Source organism: Triturus cristatus, chromosome 5_2 (assembly GCF_964204655.1).
Source record: "Triturus cristatus chromosome 5_2, aTriCri1.1, whole genome shotgun sequence".
In the NCBI taxonomy this organism is placed as follows: domain Eukaryota; kingdom Metazoa; phylum Chordata; class Amphibia; order Caudata; family Salamandridae; genus Triturus; species Triturus cristatus.
The window spans coordinates 742,821,162-742,845,106 of record NC_140588.1 but is presented as its reverse complement, the minus strand read 5'-3'; the positions used below and the strand labels follow the sequence as shown (position 1 = coordinate 742,845,106).

Genomic DNA, 23,945 nt, shown 5'->3' with positions numbered 1-23,945 from the left:
AGGCAACTTCACAGCGGATTCCAGTTTGCTGCCACACTGGTGCCAGAAAACGCAGGTGCTGATGCTCATGTTGAGCGGTTCCAAAGGAATCCTCGGACTTGGGGGCACCTTTGGCGCTGCCTCAAGGGACCGGCACTACTCAAACACTGACAAAATTAGTGTTTCCACTGGCCCGTGTCCTGACTGACTGGTAGACAACACCTCCACATGCGCACCCATTCGGTCCATCAGTTTGGCTGCTCTGCGGTGCTCCTCTGAGGTGTTCCGAGTTGTTAATGTTAAATTCTTTGGATCGACAGATGCATGCAAGGGAAAGTGTTGGGAGGGGAGGTGATTGATTGCTGGTTTTCTACATGGGTTAGTTCTACGGTTAGTAGGCAGGCACCACAGACGACTTCCCTCTCATTAGAGCACACCAAACAATAGATTTCCAAAGCCATGGGTTCCCTCTCAAAGTCCTTAAATAGAACATAAATGGACTCCTATACCAAATTGAACAAGGTGCTGTGCTTCAATATGTGAAACAGCTGTCACCTGCCATCCCCTTCCTACAAGAGATCCATCTCATGGGTTCCAACTGCCCCTTCCTGGCCAGATATGGGTGTACAAAGGTTTTCCACATAGGCTTCACTAGGGGGTTGCGAGGAGTAGTCATTTTGGTCCTGTAGACATCCCAGGTCCACATTCTTAGCTCCCAAACAGACACACTGGGCCGCTTTATTCTCCTGAGCAGAATCCTGGTGAGAAAGCCCCTGGTGGTGGGCATTGTATAAACCCCACCAGCTTTAATTCCCTCCAAGACCTCTCCACGGCCCTGCTTTGAGCTAATCCTGACACCCTGCTACTGGTGGGGACTTCAATGCAATTATGGACAAATCCCTAGACACATCCTCCATTGCTCCATCTTCCATATCCCTCATCCTTCAGAAATGGGTGACCTCCTTGGGTCAAAGCCAAATTGGGATTAGTGGATAACTGGTAGCACTAGCACCTGTCTTAAATAGCATTCGCTCATTGCTCACTTTCACACAAAAGTCACTTTCGACTGAATTACTTCTTTATTTTAAGACAGACTTGCTGTTCCTAGTCTCAAACGTTTGCATATTACCCCGGGCGCTATCCGAACATGTCCCAATGGATATAGAGATAGGACTGATGGCTCTTGCAACCCCAGGGATATGGCGGTTTTACACTTGGTGGCTGAGAGAGAAGTCATTGGTTGAGCTTCTTCGAGAGGTCATATCAGATGATTTTGAGCTTAACCAACTCTCAGTAAACGCCTGACTACCATGTGAGAGGCCTTCATGACGATCATAAGGGGTCGCGCCTTTGCAGCGGTCTGAGGCAGGAAACGAGAAATGGATGACAAGATTGCCTAGATAGAATGCCAAATCCTCACAAGGACACAGCTTCAAAGGGCATAAACCCAGAAGCTTAACAGAGCTTTGATAGGCTATTCCAGTCTCCTAGGCAGGTACTCATAGAGAACGACCCGCACCTGCAGCACTCACTACCTCATATCTTTATGAATACAGCAACAAATAGGATGAACTGGAGTACCCATGTGGTCCAAGCAATTTGTACCCCAGAGGGTAAATTGGTCCAGACTTCGGCAGAGATAGTGGAGGCTATACTGAGTTCTCTACGGACATAAGCCACCGCCAGCTCAGAAGCAGGCTTGCCCCATCGCCAATGATATTCCCATTCATACACTCTCATCCTCACAATGAGCTGAGTTAGAAGCTTCATTCTCTCTTGAATAAATTCAGGCAACCATTCTATCCTCCCTAGCTGGTAAGCATAATGACTTTTTTGCTTCACGTTGAGTGTAAACTCATTGCTAAAGTTCTGGCCACTAGACTATTAAGGTTCTTCCCTTGTCCATGAAGATCAAAACAGCTTCATGTCCTGCAGGGTTATCCATCATTCCTTACAAGTAGCTCTCCCTCTACTCAATTGCAGGGCCCAGTGGCCCTGCTACTGGTCGACTATGAGAAGGCTTTTGATAAATTCCACTGGCCTTTCATGTTCTGCATCCTGTGCCATATGAACCTGGTACCAAAGTTTTTGACTCTGATCGGGACCCTTTGCGACTCCTCCAGTGCACATGTGTGTGTCAATGAGACCCATTTCCGATCCAAAGAGGCTCAAGACAGGGATGCCTATTTTGCCCCTCCTGTTTGCATTGGTCATAAAACCCATGCATCTTGCATTCAGGCTGATGCCCAGCTCCAAGGTTTTCACTTGGTGTTCTACTTTCTGCCGACAATATGCTGCTTTCCATCCAATCCCCACACATCACCCTATCATGTCTAATACATATGCTAGAGGCATACAGAGATGCAATGCGTGTGAGTGTAAATTGGAGCTTAATATGATATATCTATCTGACGGGTCCAGCCCCTTCCCTGATGCCAAACGTGATGCTACAAGTAACCCCTGAGCCCATTTGGTGCCTGGGCATAAATAAAACCTGAGACCCACATACTCATTCCCTTCACAGGTAGGATACACAAAGACTTGACACAGTGGGCTCGCCTCCCACTCAATCTAATGTGACGGGTATCTCTTAATAAGATGAAAGTACTTCTTCTCTACCTATATGATCTACAAAACTACCCTTTCACGCTTCCCCCATCCTTGTCTTCCAAAGTGAGGTCAGAGGCAAAGAGATTCTATTGGGAAGGTAAATCACTCAGGGTCGCCTATAGTAAATGTACTGCCATAGTGATGGAGGCAGGCCTCTGGGCCGCCGACCTCTGGCTGTACTATGGGCCACTCAGATGATCCCATTGGGAGATTGGCTCTTCGCAACTATCTCAATGTGGCCTGGAGCTTGGAACTTGTGACACTTGAGCACTGAAGGGTTCACAACCTGGCACCCCCCAGTGCCAACCTATGGCAACTGCATACCACCTCCCTGTTCCAGATCTCCAGGGTCTTTCTTCAATGCTAGAAGGATGCCTTGGTGGCCATCAATTTGATGGGGAACCAGCGTCCCTCCCTCTGTTTTGGTGTGATAGTTGATTGAGGCAGGTCTCCTGTCTGCCTAGCTTCCATGGGTAGGACCTCATCAGGACTTGCACATTGGTAGTCTTGTGGTGCCATGACCATATAGTGCCCTTTGACCAGCTTAAGACAGAACTTGGGGTGTGCACTTCATAATTTTTCAGATACCTACAGATCAGACATGCGTTTGATGCACATGGTGATACCCTGAGGGCGGTAGCTGAATTCAACCCCCTAGAGGCTAAGCAGGCCGATGGTTCGCAAAGGTATCTCTAGACTTTACAGATCCACTAATCAGGCTTCACAAAGCGTGCATCAAAGACATCGGGGAATTGGAGGACTACGACTGGTGAGAGGCCAAAAGGGTGGCCAGGCTCCTAGCAAACCTGGCCACACTCAGAATGATTCAGTTCAAATGCTTCCATTGTACGTGCTACAGCCCTGAGAGCTTATGGAAGATGGTCAGGGCCAACTCCTCTCCACTGTTGGTGTTGCAATAACCCCATGGGTACCTTTTCAGAACTTGTTTTATCCTGCCCGAGCATTAACGCATACTGGGCTGCAGTACAAACTAGGATCACACCTCTTCTTCACACCACGGAGGCCCTATGCCCCACGGTAGCCCTACTACTGGGAATTATGGAAGGGTGGCCACAGAATGATCACTCATCAGCCCCTCTTTTTAAGCTTGGGCTACTTGGTAGTGAAACATGATATTGCACATAGCTAGAGGCCTTAGGAGCCATTCAGGTTGGCAACTTGGGAGGCCAGGATAGACTGTTGCCAAGGAATGAATGGAAAAAGACATGTATAATTGGAGAAGCTGTGCTGTCAAATACAAAAAGTATAACTTGTGGTAACTTGAAACAGTGCTCGACAGTGAATAATATACTTCTATGTAACCGTACTAATAGCAGATTACTTGGAAACTATGTTTGCCATCATATATGTATTATGTGCATGGTTATTTCTGTTACCTGTTTTACCATGCTTTGCAATGCAATAAACAGATTTATAAAAAAAATACTGTCCAGTCAGTTCTTTTTCTTATGAAAATGACAACATCCTTTATTACAAACACACTACTAAACACTATGCATTATATTACACATATGTATTTAATCAGGTAGGTGAAAATACCTTTGGTGACACCCTCATAACACATTACACACCTAGTGGGTCCTGAAGCCTATAATCACAGTACCCTCACACATACAAGATGTAATATTGATATATATGGGGGTGTCATTATCAATAAGGCAGACCTCCTGGCTTTGTCAGGTTGTGGCCACATCAGTAAAAGCAACAACATGTTTTACTTAATCAATGCAACACCACTGAAATCAATAGGGACAGTACCAATATGCAATACATGTTAAAACCCTCCATTGAAGTCAAAAGGGAAGTACCATTGGTTCATTTCATTAATTAATCTATAAACATTGCATTGTTGACCCATTAAAATGTGTCCCAGTGTCTTTCTTTTACTTTTACTGTGCTGCTACATCAGCTTTAGGAACAATTAAATGGGGGGCCCGCATGCTCAAACCATGTACAAAAGTACATTATCTAGGAGTGCTTGCAAAACTGCACAACTGCCTTTCTGGTTATGTATACTATGATCTGGGAGACTTATGGTAACCTGGGACTTATGGTGACTTTGGTGGAGGAGTAGACTGCTGCAATTCCTGTAGCCTCCTAATCCACTGTGATAACATTGGTTGTGCCTCTGCCTTTCCCGAGGCATCACAGAATTACAAATTTGCAAATTAAAGACACTTCCAAGGGCTTATTGAGCATTCCTTTGCCCAGCTATGCATATCATACTATTGACATTTGTGCCATATTCCCTTTCCAAATGAGGCCTCACCTCACCATCCTTTTTCTTTAGATATCAGGGGCCTACTTTATCAATGTTTTGTGTTGCCCTTGCACCATGCATGGCGACTCAAAACCTAGATTCAGATTTACCACGCCAAGCAAGGCAACCCTAAATGGTGCTCTGTGGCTTGGTGAATCTGATGTAACACAAGGAAGCGCAAGTTGCTGCCTCGGGTTACACTGCATGGTGGGGGCCTTACATGGGTGGAGTGTTGGTGTTTCCATACATCCATCCATGTATTCTGATGCATTCCCAGATTTATAGACACTAGTAGACCTGGGAATGTGCCAGAACTGTACGCCTTCCCACTAAGGGTTCAACAAGGAGAAATATCTTTCTTCTCCTCATTGTTTTTGCTTTCTAAGTGAAGAAAACAGTACTGAAGCACACAGAGCAGTCCAATGAATATGATGTATAGCCAGTTATAAAGTTCAAAGATTTGTTTATCATTTTTATTCTTCCTAGTGTTATTCACATTTCTTGCGTCAAAGACGTAATATCCAATACAGACAGGCAACCGACACGTGTTTCGTCACAGAGATGTTTTCAAGCCTGAATTGAACAAAAAGTGCCATTCTTCTGGACGGTATAACGGCAAGGTATTCCCTCACAGTATTGTGTCCTTTGTTCAAGGCAGTATATGCACCAAGTAATGCTGACAGTTGTCAAGAGCCGTTACTTAATGGAGTAGGTATCAGTATTGCGTACTTTCTTCCACGCAGTGTATGTACCAAGTCATCAAGAGCTGTCTGGTAGTGGAGCAAGTATCTACCCAGGACGGTACATGTATAAAATCAGACAAGACATGACAAGTTCAGGCCCCTGAATTTTTTCAGGGACTTTATTCTGCATACTGATGCCTCAAAGCATGGTGTGGGGCTGTTCTTTCACAGCTTAATGATGAGGGACTAGACCAACCTGTAGCTTTCATCTCTTGGAGGTTACTTCCAAGGGAGCAAATGTGGAGTGCTATTGAAAGGGATGCCTTTGCTGTGGTTTAGGTACTGAAGAAGCTGATACCATAACTGGTTGGGCTCAACTTCGATTCAGACAGAGCACAGGCCCCTCAGATGGCAAATGCAAATGAGGGGGAAAAATCCAAAATTGTAGAGGTGTTCCATCTCCCAACAGGGAATGGACTTAACAGTGGAATACCAACCTGGGATAGACCACACCATTGCTGATGGCCTCTCCAGGTTTTTCTGCCTTAGTGAAGAGAACTCCCAGTAGGTTGGCTAGTTCTACCCACTTTCAGCTGGGGTGACACATGTTAGACCTGTCAGCCTTAGAGTGTTCTTCCTCCAAACCTTTTGCCTGCTTGCCTCCAAATTTTGCTGACCTCGGTTTTGTTGGCCTTAGGACTCTGCACTTTACCACTACTAACCAGTGCTAAAGTGCTTGTCCTCACTCCCCTTAACATGGCTTGATTGAAATATACCTAATTGGCATATTTAATTTACTTGTTAGTCCCTTGTAGAGTGGTATACCATATACCCAGGACCTATGAATAAATACTACCGGTGGGCTTGTAGCACTTATGTCCCACCCACCTAAGTAGTCCTCTAAACACCTGCCATTGAGGCCTGAATGCATTGTAACATTGCCATGTTGACTTGACATTTAAAACCACGTGCCAAGCCTTAAACACCCCGTTTATTATAAATAAGTCACCTCTAAGTTAAGCCCTAGGTAGCACAAACGCCATGGGTGCCATTTAAGTAAATGGTAGAACATGTGCTTTTAAGTTTTATATGTTCTGGTGCTGGAAAACTCCTAGTGTTGTTTTTCATTTCTATGAGGCCCACCCCCCTCATAGGATAACATTGGGGATTCCTTATTACTTTTAATAAGCTGTTATTCATCATTGAGAGGAGATAGATCTGTCATGTGTAAACCTATGGAATTGTAATGCTAAATACTCTTTAGTGGAAAAGTCAGATTTTTGCTACTATTTTGAAAATGCCACTTTTAGAAAGTTAGGCATTTTCCTGCTCTTAGCATTTGATGCCTGCTGACTGTCCCTGATCACTTGTCTGGGGTGGTTGACAGCTGGGCTGTGGGTATTCCCACTAGACATCCACACACAATGGCAGCTTAGGTGTGACTTGATGGGCCATCCAGGGAGAATGGGAGGGAGGATCTGGGAGCAGCCTGACACTTACACCTGAATAGGCGTTGTCCTGCCCCCACACAAAGTGCTACATAGCCCCCTGTAGTTATTATTGAGCTATGACAGGAAGGGCAGACCTCTGGGCACCTCAAAGACCTTTCGTTGAAGTCTCCTCCACTTCAAGAGCACAACTGGGTATAAGTACTTGACCTCCGACACCACCAAGACATTACACTTCTGGACCTGTAACCACTCTGGAAGGAGGACTGCTGTTCTGAGGGACTGCCACTCTGCTGCACTACTGCTCTGGAAACTCTGCTGCCTTGCTGTGTTGCCCTGATGACTGCTGCCTTCTCTTGCCTGGGTGAATAACACAGGACCTACATAACTTTAATTCAAGTTGTTTTCATTGATTTTTCAAGAAAGGAACAATAATAAAGTGAAATCACAGTAATAATAACATAAATAACAATAATACTGACATATGATAAAAACACGGGAAAAATTTACAAAAGAAGAAAAAGGACATCAAGTTATCGAGGTGCGTTGCAATAGGAAATGCAGTTATATTAGAGAGGTATAGGTGGACTATGAATATCACAGTCTAAATTCGATCTATGATAAAATTATATTACAGGTGTACAATAGAAGCCTTAACAAATTGTCTACGATACATTATAGGTACGGTGTTTATGTGTTGGAATGCCGTGAGATGGGTATCATGGTAGGTCAAATGTGAAGGAAAAGGCACCGAGGGACCTCCATAGTTTCCTATATGAAGTGAGCCAGGGAGAGGAATGTAGGGAGATGTTGTCCGCCCCTTTAAGGAAGGACAACCAATCTTGCCACATCACTTCAATCTACCTACATCACTTTAATCCAGAGTGACTCCAAGGGCTAGTTGGGTGGTCTCCTGATCCAAAGTCTCAGGGACAAAAAAGACTTCCAGCCACCCTGTTCCTGCAGCTGAACCATTGGAAGTGGGCATAAGGTGTTTGCTCCAATGGAACTGATGCATCCTCTGAAGCAAAATCAGAATCAACGAATCACCACTGTTGTAGGAACAGATTTGGTGCATCGGTTTCGGAACCGTACTCATTGCCTTTAGAACCGCTGCATCTCGGAACCGACTTACCATCGCTGTTGTTTGGAGAAAATCAATGCACCACCCCTACTGCATGGGGAAAATCAATGCATCACCTCTGCTGCAGGATCAACACCGACGCATCTCTCGACTGCACACAGCATCCTCATCAATGCAACCAGGATTAAGGAATTTTATTTCAACAGGCCTTATGGGGTCCCAGTGTGCAGCTCATGCTCCATTGAGGTAGGCCTAAACTTTTGATTTTGTCTCAGTCTGGCACAACCAGATATCCCTAGTAAGCGCTTCTTGCTTCTAAGCGCTGTTTTGCAGTTTATTCTTTAAAGATTCATATCTCAAATTCTACTTATTGGATTTTTGCCATGTTAGTATTGTCTTATTTATTACATTGGGAGCTAATTTTCTAACCTTGTGAGGAAGCTTTTTGTGTGGTGTTCTTACTGTTGACTGTTTGAGCGTTGCACAAATACTTTACACATTGCCTCTTAAATTAAGCCTGACTGCTCTGTGCCAAGCTCCCAGAGGTTATGCACCGGTTAATGTAAGGTGTGTTTGTTGCTTACCCTGACTAAGATTGTGGTTACAGTGTGACCAGGGTTTATATCTCAGTCATTCAGGAACCCAATTTATAACAGCTCAATAATCCTTGCTTCCTGAGTTTTATGGGAATCGCAGTAAGGAGAGGAAAGTCACTAGATATAAGGAAGAGAAAGTAGTATTTTCAGAGGAGGCACTGGCCTGCCAATTGTAACACAGCTACCTTGCTTTCTCTCTTCTAGTTTGTAAAACAACTGAAAATCATATTGGGTACATTCACAGTGGAACTAAGCAATAGGAAGCAAAAACTAATTTCCGTGTGGTGCAATCAAGAATGCAAATTAAAAACAATATATTAAAAGAGTTCCTATATCATCACATGCTTGAGTAACAAAACATCAGGAGGCATATTTACAAGGAAATGTCAGAGCGCGGGGCTGTGTCAAATTGGAAGGGCTTCGCTCCCACATTTCCAAAATGCAGGTATGCGCTGTATTTACCAAAATACGGCGCGCCCCTATGTTTTCCCTGGTGCTGGCGCTAAAATTAGCTGCCTAGCGCCAAAGCAGACATCCTTGCACCATAGTGCAAGGGTGCTTGCTTTGAAGGTAATGATTGTTTATGTGTAGGAAGGTGTCCCTTCCTGCACATAAACAATTAATAGTGGCGATTTGTAACTTCTATGTGTGCTGCATTTTGCAGCAAACATCGAAGTGGCAAATCGTCATTATTTAATGATTGTTTATGTGCAGAAAGGGACACCTTCCTACACATAAACAATCATTGATGGTGTTTTGCTCTTTCTATGTGTGCTGCAGAATGCAGCATCCAAAGAAAAAGCAAAAACGAGGAGAAATTAAAAAGAATCTCCTTCTAATGCCTTCTACTGCATGGCGTTAGTTTTTGGTGCTGCCTCAGATTTACACATCTTTGTAAATCTGTGGCACCGTCAAAATGCAATGGGTGCTGCAATGGAATGCCCACAACAACACTGCTTGTAAAGGGGCCATATTTACACGGCGGCGTTAAGCCACTCAAAGTGGCTTAGCACTTCTTTGTAAACGTGGAGAAGGACATAGGGCCACCAGAACGTTGCTAAAAGTGACATTGTGGTGGCGCTATACCCTTCTAAATATACCCCTAAGTTTCTTACAAGGAATGTATCAAGATTAAAAGAAATCTGACCGTGAAGGGCATAGAAATAAACTGAAAATGGCATTGGAACGCATAACTCCCAGCAGTTTCGCTACTTGGTGATAGTGGGTACTAATCAGCTTTATGGTGACCCCATATAAAAAAACACTCCAAGCATGTGTCATTTGCATTTGTCTTATGACCTCTACAGAGGCTCTAAGGGGCATATTAACAAGGGCCGGCGATAAATATCGTAAAGCGCGCTTAGCGCTTGCATATTTATCGCCGGCTATCTCTGGAATTTATCGCCCAGTTTGCGCGTTATTAACAACGCGCATCGCCGAGGCGATAAAAATTCCAGAGATAGTTGGGATATCGCCGTTTTCCATGGTGGAAAACGGCGATATCCTAGATGATAGGGCCTGTGGTTTTAGCCACAAAATCCACCCCCCACGTTAAGTATGCCTTAGTCAGGAATTTAACAGACGTTAAATTCCTGCGTTAAGGCATACTTAACGCGATTTTAAAAATCGCTACCCTCCCTTGTTAATATCGTGAAGCTGCCTTCGCGATATTTTCCCAAGGGAGTCTTGTCAGGCACGCCTCCTTTGCATCTCATTAGCGATGCGATCGGAGGCAGCGATATGAAATTATCGGCGGTTTTGCGTCCGTTTTCGGGCGAAAAGCGGCGATAATTTCATCGCCTTATCAGCAAAGACACGCTATCACGTGTCTTGCTGACTTAGCACCCGTTTGCAGCACGCCTCCAATCGCATCGCTAATGAGATGCAAAGGAGGCGTGCCTGACAAGACTCCCTTGGGAAAATAACGCAAAGGCAGCTTCGCGATATTAACAAGGGAGGGTAGCGATTTTTCAAATCGCGTTAAGTATGCCTTAACGCAGGAATTTAACGTCTGTTAAATTCCTGACTAAGGCATACTTAACATGGAGGGTGGATTTTGTGGCTAAGACCACAGGCCCTATCATCTAGGATATCGCCGTTTTCCACCATGAAAAACGGCGATATCCCAACTATCTCTGGAATTTTTATCGCCTCGGTGATGCGCGTTGTTAATAACGCCCAAACCGGGCGATAAATTCCAGAGATAGCCGTCGATAAATATGCAAGCACTAAGCGCGCTTTGCGATATTTATCGCCGGCCATTGTTAACATGCCCCATAGTTCCTTGCAGAGTGGCCTAAAGCCCTTGATTTAGTGTGGGCTATACTCTTCAATGTTTGGAATTGTCATATTAGTGTTCAATTCATGGAGACGAACTTTCATTACTTGACCTGATAGTCATAGTCTGCCATAGTGACCAATGATCAAGACTTATTAACTCAAAGTAGTTGTATTTGGAAATAGATGTTCTCTATTTTCAGGGTTGCCTGATTACTATAAGTTTTCAGAGGATAAGTTTTGTAAGAACTTGCAAGTCAATGTAATCTGGAAACCTTAATAAGAAACAGCTGCTCTTTTTTAATATGTGCAATGTGGTCATTGGATCTTTTAATGGATGCGTTTCTCTAAAACCCACGCAAAGGTGTAAAAGTGAAATATCACCACAAGTTCTCGTCTGAGATTGTATCCCTGATCTTTGGAAACTGGGTCAGAAATGTCTGTAAGCAGCACAGCATTCCCTAATACCTGCTAGTGTTGTAGGGCCGATTTAGAGTCCGTAACAAATCGAACCGAGTATGGACTGTCTGAGAAAGGGTATTAGACCACATGCGCTATTGACAGTAGACAATTTGATATCAAGATTTTTCCACTCGTGGTTTTTCAGCCATGAACAAAAAGCAGTAAAGAACCCCACAACTTAGGAAAAAACACTACCAGGGTGAAGGAGATATTAGGTTTTTTTTGTTTCTTTTTGGGAAACAAAGTCGCTTTTTGGGAGCTTTTTTTCTGAAAAACACTAAAGTTTGCTTTATGGGGTTTGGCCACACATTAAACTTTTAGTATGTTCCCATAAGCCACCATGGCAGAAGCTTCTTTGAAGGCACAAAGAGCACCACGAGGCAGGCAGTGAGCTCACAATTTAGAGGGGCTTTTGATCCCCAGTGGAGGAGGGTGTTGACCTGCAACATAGTAATTGATCGTTGACTGCCTTCCAGGTCCTAAATCAGGCCCTTAGATTGGAAGTCTCATAATGTGACATAAGTGGTGAGGTTCGTCTGATTAAAGTAATTTCACCTCAAAAGATGGCCCTTGTTTTGGGGCTTTTTTTTAAAAGTTGCTCAGCTTATGCATTTGTAAAAGTCAGCGGGACATTTGTTTGTAATGTATGAGATGCTGCCAAATTTTTATACCCTTCAGGCCTCAATCTTGATTAACAGTTTTCGAACATTACTCTTTTTTTCATAACTTCAATTACAAAGAAAAAGGCCCGACATAACTCCCTTGTGAAGGTTCTTTACGTATTGATAGGTAATTCATTGTGTCTCTAATTTTTGATTACTAGAATGGGTCCCCTTCCATTCATAAACAACTGTAAATGTAGTTCCTTGGAAGTTGTGTTATGTATTTAGCTACTGAATACTTGGCATCCTGATGTTGTTATCTTTCTGTCTTCCTGTGGACTGGCAGCAGCTATTTCCTGTTGACCTTGTCGTTGAAGCAAATTGCTTATAATACTTGTTTCCTGGATTTTATGGAAATCGTAGTACCGCAAGAAGAGTCCCTAAACATAAGAAAAGAAAGTTGTTATTTCGGAGGAGGCGTGGCTTGCCATTTGTAGCACAGCCACCTTGCTTTCTCTCCTCCTGCTTGTTAAACAACCGATGATCATAATAGATGGATTCATACTGGCATTAAGCAAAATGAAGAAGAAACACATTTAACTGTGGTGTAATTGATAACTGCAAATAAAAAAGAAATATGTAGAAAGCTCATATATTGCTTTTAGAATCAATATCATCACATGCGTGAGTTATAATAGAATTAAGTTGCTTTCTTAAAAGGAATGCATCAAGATGGAAAAAGTCTGACTTTGGGAAGGGCATAGGAAATAACTGAAAATGGCATTGAAACACTTAAACTCCCAGCAATTCCACACCTTTGTGATAGTGGGAAGTAATCAGCTTCATGATCGCCTCAATTAAAACAAGCATTGGCATAGCCAATAGGTCTCCCCTTTGGGACCGTATAAGTGTTTAGCCATGCAACACTTGATGTTTTTGCACCAAGGATATTGTACTGGATAACTAAACACTTATAAGGTCCCAAAGGGGAGACCTAGTGGATATGCCAATGCTTGTTGTTTTTTTTAAAGGAAAAGCAGTGCCATCAGGCTCTGGCTGCCACTTAGTCCATCACATCTCACGTAAACGCTGCAGCCATCTTTGAGAGAGGTAGAGAGAGGTAGAGAGAGGTAGAGAGGTAGCGGTAGAGAGGTGTAGAGAGGTAGAGAGGTGTAGCGAGGTAGAGAGGTGTAGAGAGGTAGAGAGAGGTAGAGAGAGAGAGGTAGAGAGAGAGGTAGAGAGAGAGGTAGAGAGGTAGAGGTAGAGGTAGAGAGGTAGAGGTAGAGAGGTAGAGGTAGGGAGGTAGAGAAGTAGAGGGAGGTAGAGAGAGAGGTAGAGAGAGGTAGAGAGGGAGAGAAAGGAAGAGAGGTAGAGAGAGGTAGAGATGTAGAGAGGTAGAGAAGTAGAGAAAGGTAGAGAGGTAGAAAGAGGAAGAGAGAGGTAGAGAGAGAGAGGTAGAGGTAGGGAGGTAGAGAGGTAGAGAGGTGGAGAAGTAGAGAGAGGTAGAGAGAGCGGTAGAGAGGTAGAGAAAGGTAGAGAGGTAGAGGTAGAGAGGTAGAGGTAGGGAGGTAGAGAAGTAGAGAGAGGTGGAGAGAGAGGTAGAGAGAGGTAGAGAGGTAGAGAAAGGTAGAGAGGTAGAGAGAGGTAGAGAGGTAGAGAGAGGTAGAGAAGTAGAGAGAGGTAGAGAGGTAGAGAGAGGAAGAGAGAGGTAGAGAGAGAGAGGTAGAGAGAGGTAGAGAGGTAGAGAGGTAGAGAGGTAGAGGTAGAGAGGTAGAGGTAGAGAGGTAGAGAGGTGGAGAAGTAGAGAGAGGTAGAGAGAGAGGTAGAGAGGTAGAGAAAGGTAGAGAGATAGAGAGAGGTAGAGAGGTAGAGAGAGGTAGAAAAAGGTAGAGAGAGGTAGAGAGGTAGAGAAAGGTAGAGAGGTAGAGAGAGGTAGAGAAGTAGAGATAGGTAGAGAGAGGAAGAGAGAGGTAGAGAGGGAGAGGTAGAGAGAGAGGTAGAGAGGTAGAGAGAGGTAGAGAGGTAGAGAAAGGTAGAGAGGTAGAAAGGTAGAGAGAGGTAGAAAGGTAGAGAGAGGTAGAGAGGTAGAGAAAGGTAGAGAGGTAGAAAGGTAGAGAGGTAGAGCGAGAGAGGTAGAGAGAGAGGAAGAGAGAGAGAGGTAGAGAGGTAGAGAGAGGTAGAGAGGTAGAGAGAGGTAGAAAAAGGTAGAAAGAGGTAGAGAGGTAGAGAGAGGTAGAGACACAGAGAAAGAGAGGTAGAGAGAGGTAGAGAGGCAGAGAGAGGTGGAGAGGTAGAGAGAGGGAGAGAGGTAGAGGTAGAGAAGTGGAGAGGTAGAGGGAGAGGTAGAGAGGTAGAGGTAGAGAGAGAGGTAGAGAGAGGTAGAGAGAGAGAGGTAGAGAGGTAGAGTTAGAGGGAGAGAGGTAGAGAGGTAGAGAGAGGTAGAGAGAGAGGTAGAGAAAGATAGAGAGAGAGGTAGAGAGAGGTACAGAGGTGTAGAGAGGTAGAGAGGTAGAGAGAGGTAGAGAGAGGTATTGAGGTAGAGAGAGATAGGTATAGAGGTAGAGAGAGGTAGAGAGGCGGAGAGAGGTAGTGAGGAAAAGAGGGGTAGATAGGTAGAGAGGTAGAGAGATAGAGGTAGAGATGTAGAGGTAGAGAGGCAGAGAGAGGTAGATAGGTAGAGAGATGTAGAGAGGTAGAGAGAGGTAGAGAGGTAGAGAGAGGTAGAGATAGGTAGAGAGGTAGAGAGGTAGAGAGAGGTAGAGAGGTGGAGAGGTAGAGATTGGTAGAGAAAGGTAGAGCGGTAGAGAGAGGTAGAGAGAGGTAGAGAGGCAGAGAGGTAGAGGTAGAGAGGTAGAGAGAGGTAGAGAGAGAGGTAGAGAGGTAGAGAGAGGTAGAGAGGTAGAGAGAGAGAGGTAGAGAGAGAGGTAGAGAGGTAGAGAGAGGTAGAGAGGTAGAGAGAGGTAGAGAGAAAGGTAGAGAGAGAGGTAGAGAGAGAGGTAGAGAGGTAGAGAAAGGTAGAGAGGTAGAAAGGTAGAGAGGTAGAGAGAGAGGTAGAGAGTGTGAGAAGTTGGCCTGGTATATGCTGGTCACTAGTTAAAGTGGCCACATGTAGTGTTTCATGTCTCGTTCTGCTTTGTCGTGTGCCTCTTTGGTTTTGTCATCATGAGGACAAAGCAGAACGAGAACATGTTTACCTTTAAATGGTGCAGGCTCATGTACTCTGTCACGAGGTAGAGAGGTAGAGAGAGGTAGAAAAAGGTAGAGAGAGGTAGAGAGGTAGAGAGAGGTAGAGACGCAAAGAGAGAGAGGTAGGGAGAGGTAGAGAGGTAGAGAGGCGGAGATAGGTGGAGAGGTAGAGAGAGGGAGAGAGGTAGAGGTAGAGGTAGAGAGGTAGAGGGAGAGGTAGAGAGGTAGAGGTAGAGCGAGAGGTAGAGAGAGGTAGAGAGAGGTAGAGAGGTAGAGTTAGAGAGAGAGAGGTAGAGAGGTAGAGAGAGGTAGAGAGAGAGAGGTAGAGAGAGATAGAGAGAGAGGTAGAGGTAGAGGTAGAGAGAGGTACAGAGGTGTAGAGAGGTAGAGAGGTAGAGAGAGGTAGAGAGAGGTATTGAGGTAGAGAGAGATAGGTATAGAGGTAGAGAGAGGTAGAGAGGTAGAGAGAGGTAGTGAGGTAAAGAGGGGTAGATAGGTAGAGAGGTAGAGAGATAGAGGTAGAGATGTAGAGGTAGAGAGGCAGAGAGAGGTAGAGAGATGTAGAGAGGTAGAGAGAGGTAGAGAGGTAGAGAGATGTAGAGAGGTAGAGGGAGGTAGAGAGGTAGAGAGAGGTAGAGAGGTAGAGATTGGTAGAGAAAGGTAGAGCGGTAGAGAGAGGTAGAGAGGTAGAGAGGTAGAGAGAGGTAGAGAGGCCGAGAGGTAGGGGTAGAGAGGTAGAGAGAGAGGTAGAGAGAGAGAGGTAGAGAGAGAGGTAGAGAGGTAGAGAGAGGTAGAGAGGTAGAGAAAGGTAGAGAGGTAGAAAGGTAGAGAGAGGTAGAAAGGTAGAGAGAGGTAGAGAGGTAGAGAAAGGTAGAGAGGTAGAAAGGTAGAGAGGTAGAGCGAGAGAGGTAGAGAGAGAGGAAGAGAGAGAGAGGTAGAGAGGTAGAGAGAGGTAGAGAGGTAGAGAGAGGTAGAAAAAGGTAGAAAGAGGTAGAGAGGTAGAGAGAGGTAGAGACACAGAGAAAGAGAGGTAGAGAGAGGTAGAGAGGCAGAGAGAGGTGGAGAGGTAGAGAGAGGGAGAGAGGTAGAGGTAGAGAAGTGGAGAGGTAGAGGGAGAGGTAGAGAGGTAGAGGTAGAGAGAGAGGTAGAGAGAGGTAGAGAGAGAGAGGTAGAGAGGTAGAGTTAGAGGGAGAGAGGTAGAGAGGTAGAGAGAGGTAGAGAGAGAGGTAGAGAAAGATAGAGAGAGAGGTAGAGAGAGGTACAGAGGTGTAGAGAGGTAGAGAGGTAGAGAGAGGTAGAGAGAGGTATTGAGGTAGAGAGAGATAGGTATAGAGGTAGAGAGAGGTAGAGAGGCGGAGAGAGGTAGTGAGGAAAAGAGGGGTAGATAGGTAGAGAGGTAGAGAGATAGAGGTAGAGATGTAGAGGTAGAGAGGCAGAGAGAGGTAGATAGGTAGAGAGATGTAGAGAGGTAGAGAGAGGTAGAGAGGTAGAGAGAGGTAGAGATAGGTAGAGAGGTAGAGAGGTAGAGAGAGGTAGAGAGGTGGAGAGGTAGAGATTGGTAGAGAAAGGTAGAGCGGTAGAGAGAGGTAGAGAGAGGTAGAGAGGCAGAGAGGTAGAGGTAGAGAGGTAGAGAGAGAGGTAGAGAGAGAGGTAGAGAGGTAGAGAGAGGTAGAGAGGTAGAGAGAGAGAGGTAGAGAGAGAGGTAGAGAGGTAGAGAGAGGTAGAGAGGTAGAGAGAGGTAGAGAGAAAGGTAGAGAGAGAGGTAGAGAGAGAGGTAGAGAGGTAGAGAAAGGTAGAGAGGTAGAAAGGTAGAGAGGTAGAGAGAGAGGTAGAGAGTGTGAGAAGTTGGCCTGGTATATGCTGGTCACTAGTTAAAGTGGCCACATGTAGTGTTTCATGTCTCGTTCTGCTTTGTCGTGTGCCTCTTTGGTTTTGTCATCATGAGGACAAAGCAGAACGAGAACATGTTTACCTTTAAATGGTGCAGGCTCATGTACTCTGTCACGAGGTAGAGAGGTAGAGAGAGGTAGAAAAAGGTAGAGAGAGGTAGAGAGGTAGAGAGAGGTAGAGACGCAAAGAGAGAGAGGTAGGGAGAGGTAGAGAGGTAGAGAGGCGGAGATAGGTGGAGAGGTAGAGAGAGGGAGAGAGGTAGAGGTAGAGGTAGAGAGGTAGAGGGAGAGGTAGAGAGGTAGAGGTAGAGCGAGAGGTAGAGAGAGGTAGAGAGAGGTAGAGAGGTAGAGTTAGAGAGAGAGAGGTAGAGAGGTAGAGAGAGGTAGAGAGAGAGAGGTAGAGAGAGATAGAGAGAGAGGTAGAGGTAGAGGTAGAGAGAGGTACAGAGGTGTAGAGAGGTAGAGAGGTATAGAGAGGTAGAGAGAGGTATTGAGGTAGAGAGAGATAGGTATAGAGGTAGAGAGAGGTAGAGAGGTAGAGAGAGGTAGTGAGGTAAAGAGGGGTAGATAGGTAGAGAGGTAGAGAGATAGAGGTAGAGATGTAGAGGTAGAGAGGCAGAGAGAGGTAGAGAGATGTAGAGAGGTAGAGAGAGGTAGAGAGGTAGAGAGATGTAGAGAGGTAGAGGGAGGTAGAGAGGTAGAGAGAGGTAGAGAGGTAGAGATTGGTAGAGAAAGGTAGAGCGGTAGAGAGAGGTAGAGAGGTAGAGAGGTAGAGAGAGGTAGAGAGGCCGAGAGGTAGGGGTAGAGAGGTAGAGAGAGAGGTAGAGAGAGAGAGGTAGAGAGAGAGGTAGAGAGGTAGAGAGAGGTAGAGAGGTAGAGAGCAGTAGAGAGGCAGAGAGAGAGAGAGGTAGAGAGAGAGGTAGAGAGAGAGGTAGAGAGGTAGCGAAAGGTAGAGAGGTAGAAAGGTAGAGAGGTAGAGAGAGAGAGGTAGAGAGAGAGGTAGAGAGTGTGAGAAGTTGGCCTGGTATATGCTGGTCACTAGTTAAAGTGGCCACCTGTAGTGTTTCATGTCTCGTTCTGCTTTGTCGCGTGCCTCTTTGGTTTTGTCATCACGAGGACAAAGCAGAACAAGAACATGTTTACCTTTAAATGGTGCAGGCTCATGTACTCTGTCACGAGTATACTGCAGTTTAGAACTGGTGTTAGGTTTCAAATGTGGTGTACGTTATGAGAAACAGATTTGGTGTTGACTTCGGACAGGACGCGATTGACATGTCCGGTTGAGTAATTCAATGAATTATTCTTCATTAATTCTTCATCTAAGTGTATTCACTACACAAACATTTTGGGGACTTGGGACTCAACCGGAGCGGATCCACGCAGATTTCTTCATTTTCCTCATAGTTTTGATTCATCGGTGATGAAGTAATTGCATCCTGGTTTCCCTCGGTGGTGTCATGTTTGTGCTCCAATTTCATTGATTCTGTTTTAATTGACCCGTCGCTTCGAAAATTCATTACGGAGTGTTACGATTTAATTGGCCGATTCCCTACGCACCTCCTTCACTCCCTGTTCGTGTGCATCCTGCTGTTTAGCTAAGATTGCACTTTGTCTGCCACGGAAGTGAAGGTAAAGCGTTTCCAGATTTATTGAATAGTCCGGCGATTGAGCATTCCTCAGACGTTTTCCTCCACGACGGAGTCACCGTTATCACGCATCCTTGGCGGTGATTTCGGCTTCAACATTCTCCACGGAGGCAGCGGTAAGAGGGATAATACATTATTCGTTGTGGGAAGGAAACTGACGAACCTGCTAATGGAACTGCTATCAGCACCCTTCGTAAGCAGCGCTTTTTATGACTTGTAAAACAACGCGCGCATAATTGAAAGTGCATGTGACTTTGCCAGAAATATATTGCACAATATTCTTCAATTCCCGATAAGTTGGAACTTATTTCCTTATATATTATCTTTCTTTGAGTGACTCATCAGTAAGTAATTCAATTCTGAGCGCTCAAGGAACAGTTTCAACAGTGTGATTCTGTTTTCTATACATATAAATGACAATTTCATAGCCAATCAACATCAAGTTTCGTACCTATCACAATCAGAAGATTTTTGCCAATCCATCTTATAAAATTGCACTGCAAACCTTCATGACATAATCTGGAAACCCTACAAGCATTCTTTTCAGGAAGTCAAGTTAAAAAAATCACATAGAGTCTACCATTGAACAATTGGTAGCCAGACTTTCATCTCAATACTAGTCTGTTGTTACTCACTATAGTGTCAATAATTTGTACCTTTCCTAATATTTACACAGCAATTTTATTTTTGATGGTCTCATTGTAACACTATTTTTCCTACAGGTTCAAAGGTTAAAATTTGCAGCCTTATATTGTCATGGCTACTCCAGTCAACAATATCACAGTTAATCCACCAAAAGAGTTTCTATGTGTTCCCGGTGATCCTCCTGTTCCATGGTTACAGTGGAATGAATACTTTATTAATTACTTATTCACCATTGAGCATGCTAATAAATTATCTGCGGACAGGAAAAAGGGTTTATTGATGCACAGTCTAGGCCCAGAGGGTTTAAGGGTCTACAATAAGTTAAATAAAGAAACAGTAGCTGGTGAAGATAACATGTTCAACCAAGCTATCAGACAACTTGATAATTATTTCTCCCCAAAAGTACTTATTGGTGTCACTCGTTTTAAATTTTTTAAGAGGAAACAACTTAAGTATGAAACCTTTGATGATTTTGTAACCGCTCTTCAAAAACTAGCCATTGATTGTAGATTTGGGGCTATTGAAGAAGAATTAATTAGAGACCAGGTAGTAATGCATGCATATGATTCCTCCATTTAAGATAGATTGTGGGTAAATGGTGACAATGCACTTAAGGATGTATTAGCGATTGCTAGGAAGGCAGAACTGTCAGGAAGGTGCGCCAAAGCACTTAAAAAAGAATGTACTGATGGTCCTCAGCAAGAAACTGTAGCCAGAATTGTTTCCAATCGTAGTAAAGACAAGTCCTCTAAATCCTTGGTAAAAAACAAATTGGTGATGGCTAGGAAGGATAACATTTTCAAATGTTATCGTTGTGATAGCAAGAACCATTTGGCCAATGATAAAAGTTGTCCTGCTATTCAGCAGAGATGTTCTATTTGTAAAAAAGTGGGCTATTTCAGCAAAGTTTGTCATGCTAGGAATCTTAAAAGAGAACAAGTTAAATGTATTGAAGAAAGTTATCCTTCTTCCAATAATGAAGATAGTGAAGATGATTCTCCTAACCCCATGAGTAATGTGGTACTCAACATTATCCACAACAATGATTCTAGTAAAACAATGTGTCATGTCTCTTTAGGTGGTGTAAACATATGCATCGCAGCTGAGTCAGGCTCTCCTTTCACCATAGTAAATGAGTCAGTGTGGTCAGAAAAATTTGTCATGAAGTTGGGTTCTAAATTGTCTCAAGCTGATATTGCACCTTTAAGTTACAACGGTGAGCCAATTGACCTTTTGGGTTGCAGGGAGTTGGTTTTCAGATTTAAGAACAGAAGTGCCTTGTGTAAACTCTTATGTGTCAAAAAAGGGTCCTTCTGTGCTAGGGTGGAAAGACCAAAGGAAACTTGATATTATTTTAGACCCCAATGGGATTGAACAAGTTCTTGTAGTAAATGAAGGGGAATCCCTAAAGAAAGTATTATACAAAAAGTTTCCTGAAGTGTGTTCTGGCAAACTAGGGAAATTAGAGGGTTTTGAACATCTCATTCGTCTCAAACCTGATGCATCCCCAAAAGTTTATAAAGTACGTAATATACCTTTTTCAGTTAGAGAAGAAGTTGAGAAGGAACTTGGAAACTTAGTAGAAAAAGGTGTAATTGAACCAGTTGAAGCCTCCCAGTGGGTTTCTCCATTGGTCGCAGCCAGGAAATCCAATGGAAAACTCAGATTATGTATTGACTTAAGCCATTTAAATGACAAGATTTTGATTGATTAGTTTCCCCTGCCAAAAATAAATGAAATGATCACAAAGTGTAAGGGGATGAAAGTTTTTTCTACAATTGATTTATCTCAGGCTTACCATTAGATTCCTTTGGTTGATTCGTGTAAACACTTAACAGCTTTTATTTCTCACATAGGATGTTTCCAGTACACAAGGATGCCTTTCGGGCTAGCTTCCGCGGCCGCAGTATTCCAACGCCTAATGTTCAAAATATTTGGGCATTTAAAGTATGTACTTATATTTCAGGATGACATTTTGATTATGGGCAAGGATAATCATGATCACAAAGAAAAGTTATTTTTTGTATTGTCTTTGTTAAAGAAGTACGGTCTAACCATTGAACCTTCTAAGTGTAAGTTTGCTGCCAATACTGTAACTTACTTAGGCCACAAAATTAGCGCCTCTGGGATCCACCCCAAGGCCAAGTTACTCTTTGCAATAACTGATGCTCCCAGTCCAAAAAACAAAGATGAGGTAAAATCCTTTTTGGGACTGGTAGAGTTCTTTTCTAAATTTGTGGAACATTTTTCTAGTAGACCTTTCTATATTAGAGAACTCCTAAAATCAAAGAGTAGTTTCACATGGTGCAGTCTATGCCAAGAAGAGTTTACTGATATCAAAAATGCAATAATTTCAGCTCCGGCACTTCAAGGCATTGACCCTCTGGGAAAAAACATAATCACTGCAGACGCAAGTGGTACAGGTATAGGTGCTGTTTTTTCACAGGTGGACAATAGCGGTGTAGAATCCATTGTGGCTTATGCTTCAAGATCCTTGTCCCCAGCTGAAACTCTGTATGCAGTGATCGAACGAGAAGCACTTGCCTGTGCTTGGGCACTAAAACATTTTTGTACATTCATTTGGGGAAATGAACTCACTATCAAGTGCGACCACAAACCACTTGTTAAAGTTTAAAAAAATGTTGGAATGATAAATGTGTCTTCTGGGTTAGCTCGTATCTCAATGAGACTTCTAGACTTTGTATACAAAGTTGAATACCTCCCTGGAAGAAAAAATGCGGTTGCAGACTTTCTGTCACGGTGGCCAGTCCAAATGATAGAGAACCAGGAAGATCTTATGGACAGTGTACAAGTTGCACTACTGTGGGATCACTGTATGGATTCGTTCAAAAAAGATGAATGGGATGAGGCCCTATCCACTGATGATTGCTTAAAGAGGGTCTTGGAATTTGTTACTAGTGGATGGCCCCGTAAGCTAGATGTTAGTGACATTAAACCTTTTTGGGAGGTCAGGAACGAGTTGCCCATTTTAGATGGTGCTTTGATGAAAGGTGATAAGGTCGTTCCTCCTTCAGCTTTGAGAGAAAAGATTCTCATTTTGTGTCATGAGGGACATTTGGGTATTTCAAAAACAAAATGCATAGTGAAAAGTAGATTCTGGTGGGGTGGTTTGGATATCTCTGTAGAGAGGTTAGTAAGAGACTGCAATTTGTGTTTTACTGCTGACAAGACCCTTAAAACCCTCAGACCTCCCATGAGTGATTTTTTATGCCCTAATGCACCTTGGGAGAGTTTTGCTGTAGATATCACGGGTCCTATTGATGGTTCAGAAAAATATATCATCTCCATGATGGATATTTTTTCAAAATGGCCTGTGCTCAAGATTATCAAAAAGATAGATACAGAAACTGTTATCACATTCTTTGATGATGTTTTCACATCAGAAGGTACTCCGGCTAACATTATCAGCGACAATGGTGTACAATTTACTTCAGAAACCATGACTCATTATTTATCTAAGTGCGGTATTGCACACAAAACCACTTCTTTATATAATCCAAGTGGAAATGGGTTAGTTGAAAGGTACAACAGGGTTTTAAAGGGCGCAATTCACTTAGCATGTCAAAATAATGTTCCCTGGGAAATTCAAATCTTTAAAACCTTATGGCCATACAGAGTTGCCGTTGCTGATTCAACAACATTTTCCCCATTTGAGCTCATGAGGGGCAGGAAATCAAAAGCTAAATGGTACCCTGGTTGGATTAAAAATTCTGGTGAAGTGTATTGGTCTTCTGTTAAGGTTAAAAATAACTTATCCATCAAACATGACAAGTATAAAAAATTCTATGATGCTAAACATAGTACCAAAGATGTCAGACTCTCTGTTGGTCAATGGGTCAGAATCAGAAAACCTGGTTTTACGAAGAAAGGAGTCAGCAAATTCTTCCTTCCTCAGCGTATAGTTGCTTTAAGGAAAAATGCTGTTGTTTTAGATGATGGAAAGTGTTGGAGCCTGAAGAGAGTTGCATTATGTAACGCTCCCAAGTTTAACAGTTCGATCACTGCTCAATCCAGCGTGATAAATGACTCAGTTGAAGCTCCTTGTCAGCTTCATGTTGTTAAAAAAAAAAGTGGTCAACATGCTTGGTCTCAAAGTGTGGATGTCAATGCTAGAGCTAAAAGAATCATCAAACGTCCTGTTTCTTTGAGCGACTATGTATGTGAATAATTTTTTATGTTTTGTATAAAGGAGGAAATGTGTAGTGTTTCATGTCTCGTTCTGCTTTGTCGCGTGCCTCTTTGGTTTTGTCATCACGAGGACAAAGCAGAACGAGAACATGTTTACCTTTAAATGGTGCAGGCTTGTGTACTCTGTCACGAGTATACTGCGGTTTAGAACTGGTGTTAGGTTTCAAATGTGGTGTACGTTATGAGAAACTGATTTGGTGTTGACTCCGGACAGGACGCGATTGGCATGTCCGGTTGAGTAATTCAATAAATTATTCTTCATTAATTCTTCGTCTAAGTGTATTCACTACACCACCTTGCACCAGTACAATTCGACTCTTATGGTTGATAGGTTTAAGATAACCTTTT

At 43.5% G+C, this 23,945-nt stretch overlaps 1 protein-coding gene across 1 annotated transcript in view; it reads left to right on the top strand.

Moving 5' to 3' along the window:
• LOC146829210 (uncharacterized) overlaps positions 1–23,945 on the top strand; it is a 361,848-nt gene that overhangs the window by 244,558 nt on the left and 93,345 nt on the right. The window contains exon 4 of the mRNA XM_085607849.1: positions 21,245–21,335. Within this exon, the coding sequence (XP_085463975.1) occupies positions 21,245–21,335 (91 nt within the window). The remainder of the gene's footprint in view (positions 1–21,244; positions 21,336–23,945) is intronic.